Here is a 3,967-nt window from a genome sequence, read left to right on the forward strand (position 1 = left end):
CTACTTGGAGAATCTCAACTACATGTGGGCCGATGTCCTCTCGAATTAATTTGGATTGTCTACCTATGTCACCTGAAACTAAACTGCACACTAATTTGTCTGCAATCTAATCCTTAATGCGTGTTTGGAATCATCACACTTGGTAATCGTGTACTCAACCAGGTTTTCGTGAGTCGTTTTAATGTTTCTTGTCATTCAATTTATATTCAGAAGAATTATCAGTTAATATGATTTCGTTACTAAAGTACTGTTGTACTTCTCTTTTTGTTCTACTTTTGCTATTCGCAATAGCAGTCGAATTCATGCTGCGCAGCTTTGGACCTCAATGATCTAATGTTGGAATACAACCTGTTTTTGGAATATACCCTGGCCACTGAATCCTAGGATCGCCAACCTTTATGAGCTGTCTCTTCGTATAATTGGAGGAGGCTTTCGAGAACCCAAAAAAAAAAAAAAAATCGTCACTTTTATATTTCCGAATTTATTCTTTGTCTTACATTACTTTATATTCTTTACATTTTTTTACAAAAATTTAGGTTGATGTTTAATATTTTCTAAATCAAGCATATTATTTCTCATAACCGGTGTTCCATCATTCCGAGCCAAGGGTGATTGTGGCAAGCGATTTCCACCAATTTGTTGATGCTGATACGGTGAACATGCTTTCGGTGTCGCATATACTGCATTCTGTCTTTGTTGAACAGGTGATCTAATTGGAGTGCCATATTGTGGTTGTTGATTCATTGCTGCAGGACAATTAACTTCGCGGGGTTTCTCATTTTCAACATCTTCAATGTGATCCTCGGGTAGTAGTCGATATTTTTTAAGGTATTTATAAGAAGCATTAGAAATATCTGACGGACTACGTTCATAATTGTCTATGCCACGCAAAGGTATTGTATTAGCAGGAGGCTCTGGAAGAGGTTTTGGTGCATTCATATTAAGTTCTTTTAAAAGTTCAGCGAGTTTTTCATTGGGCAGATATCTTAAAGCCAATTCATTCATCATTAAACTTTTGTCGGTTGACGGCTTGGGTAATAGTGCAGCAACCAATTGTTGATTATTGTTAAACTCTGGATAATTTGTTGCAGTTTGGGCATTGGAAATTGGGACAGAGGAAGGAGTTGGCTCTGGCTGTTGATATTCTTGTAGGCGATTGGACTGTGGTGAGTTGGGCCGGTATGTGGTTGATTGAGCCATTGGTTTGCCCTTTGGAGTTTGTAATATATTTGGACTTTGTTTTAGTTGTTGTATAACACGATTTGTTGCTACTGGTGGAAGTGGCGTGTGACCATTGGTTGTGACTGGAGAACCTTCTTTTATTTCTGCATTCACCTGTATTCCAACATCTTTAGATTCTGTATTTTCAGTTTTATTAAATTGTGAACATAGCAACTTTTCCATTAGCTGTACTAGACAATGTTGTTCGCATCTAAGTTCCTGTATCATTTGTTTAAGATCTTCAACATCTTGTTTACTAGCCACACTGGTCGGTACCTCACGCGTAGGAGAAAATGATATGGCATCTGTTTGTGTTCCAGCACAAATTGTTAAAACATCTCGTGGACTGTTATAAGATGGAGTAACCTGTGGTACCATTTCCATTGATTTTCTGTACATTGGTTGTTGCTGCTGTTGAGGAGCGGCTTGATATATTCCACAGTTATCAATACTTTTACGATACGAGATAGGATTGCTGCCAGTCATAGCATTACTAACCATGTAAACATTTGGATTATCATTTGCCGTTGATGTTACAGAGTAAGGAACTGGAGTATTGGCCATATAACCATTGGATGATGTTGGTTGATTTGTCACTGATGATCTTAAAGGATATACTGAGTTAATGGAAGGAGCACTAGAGCCTAATTGGATTTGATTGTTATTGTTCATGGTTTCTCCACGGCTTGTTGCTACTTCTTGACCGCCACCTGGTGAGGGAGGAAACGTCACTTTTGGCAACATTTGTTTTTTCCATGCTGCGTACGAAGTAGTTTGCTGGGTCTGTTGCATTACTGATGCATGTGATTGTTGCTGTTGCGGCATATTGTTGGCCTGTTGTCCAAATAGTATTGAAACTTCTGGCACTTGCGGACGAACTATTGGTTCCATAGAAGAAGAAGAACCACTTGGTTTTGGGGCCATTCTTGGTAACATGTCCTCCGTCTCTGGTTGGAACATTGTTTAATTTCTTGCTTTTTAACCTATTGCACTACGAAGAGGGAAATTTATTAATTATGTAGCTATAAACGAACAAATTCCAAAATTTAAATCAAAATTGCGGGGCGAAGGAATATGTTAGGTTTGACATTTGCTTTGTTTGTTTTTCTTTGTTGCTGTATTCGTTCAGCACCGAGTTAGTGAGACGTAAAATGGTCATGATTACTGAACGTACTTATCTCCAATAAGACTATGTTTACATTTACGAAATACACTCGATTTCATCTGTCAATTCCTTTGTGTATACGTCAAATAGAAACTCATCTGAAATCGATTGGATTTCATTTGGCGTTTGAGCAATGGAATTGACAGTTGAAATCGAGTGGATTTCGTAAGTCCCAATTTACATTAGGCCATTTTACTTGCGGCAATTGTCAGTTTGTGGGTGAGAGAGGGTGTTGAGAGGCAAAGGGTTACCATATACCTCACCTCTCTCTCCATCAAACTGACAATTGCCGCAAGTAAACTCGCCTAATGTAAATTGGGACTAAATGTAAACATAGTATAAGAATGTCATTTCTGAATCATATTTTCTAACAAGATCAATTTTACAGCAGAAAAGTAGAATTTTACGACGTTTGCGATACTTCTTTGTAAAAAATGTAGCGCAATAATTTCCCAGCAAGAAGTTTGCATCCGCGGATGCAGTTAAATCACTAGAACAATTGCCGCTGGAGTACATCTTTTCCTATGAATTTTACAAGAGAGCGCGCAGCTAGGATGCACTCCATTTTGCTTCCACGGCACACAGCTAGGATGCACTCCATTTTCGATCCAGATCACAGCCTTTGATGTAGTGTTTTCGATTGAATTTAAATGCAGTATAAAGATGCTTTAAAATGCAATCCATTGCAAATATCCCAAAATAAATAAAATACATTGCTTATTGGCGTAAAACAAGAATATTAACTTTATTATGCCAAGTTTACACTTGCGCTCCAAAATCCATTGGATTTCACGAAATCCTGAAATACACCCCGGTGTTTACACTTATTTTTTGTTGATTTCAAACATATGACAATGATCAAGGTAGATGCATATGCGCAGCTGATTGAACATGAATTTTCAAGACAAGTTGTTGTAAATTGAATTAAAGATCAAAAATATTCGACAATACAGAACTTTACAACTTTATTTAAAAAATTATCGTAAAATTATCTATATATCATATCAATTGTGTATAGTACCAAAAAATAAAAAAATAAATAATGATTTTATAGTTGAGACATCATAATAATAAATTTTGATAGATAAAAGTTGTGCTCAGACCTACAAAATATTAGTACATGCAGTAGTTGTCCCGTTTAGTACTAAAAATGAGTTCCCGTATTCCGAAATCTAGCAAGACATGCACTTCTCTTTAAACAAAAATAGCGCCGAATAACACCCTCTTCTCCTGTTTTCTGCCATACAATTTTGGCCTATCAGAAACTAGCAGCAAGCATGTTCATATGTTCATTGGTATCTAATATTATAGCTGATACGTTGATTTTGACATTTTTGCTGGAGTTTTTGCAATTTCCGTCATTTCCCGTTTCCGTATTTTTAGGAAATTTGTATAGGGGAGACATTATTTTACAATTAGATCCATTTTCTAAAATTACTATTAAAAAAATAGCATTGTAAGAAAGTTTTTTAATATTTTTGACGTTGTTTACAAATTTTGATACTAAAATTTGTTGTTTCAGCAATTCGCACATCTACCTTGTTTATTGTGATACGTGAAAAGTGTTGCAACTTTTGGTAC

General features: G+C 36.3%; 1 protein-coding gene across 1 annotated transcript; it reads right to left on the reverse strand.

The window, feature by feature from the left end:
• Positions 1 to 456: 456 nt before the first annotated feature.
• Positions 457 to 2,181, reverse strand: ana2 (anastral spindle 2). The gene has a single exon (XM_073988354.1). The coding sequence runs from the start codon at positions 2,179 to 2,181 to the stop codon at positions 523 to 525; it is 1,659 nt and encodes a 552-aa protein (XP_073844455.1). The 3' UTR covers positions 457 to 522.
• Positions 2,182 to 3,967: the final 1,786 nt, after the last annotated feature.

Source organism: Musca autumnalis, unplaced genomic scaffold, assembly GCF_047663935.1.
Source record: "Musca autumnalis isolate F117 unplaced genomic scaffold, ASM4766393v1 scaffold_5, whole genome shotgun sequence".
In the NCBI taxonomy this organism is placed as follows: Eukaryota; Metazoa; Arthropoda; class Insecta; order Diptera; family Muscidae; genus Musca; species Musca autumnalis.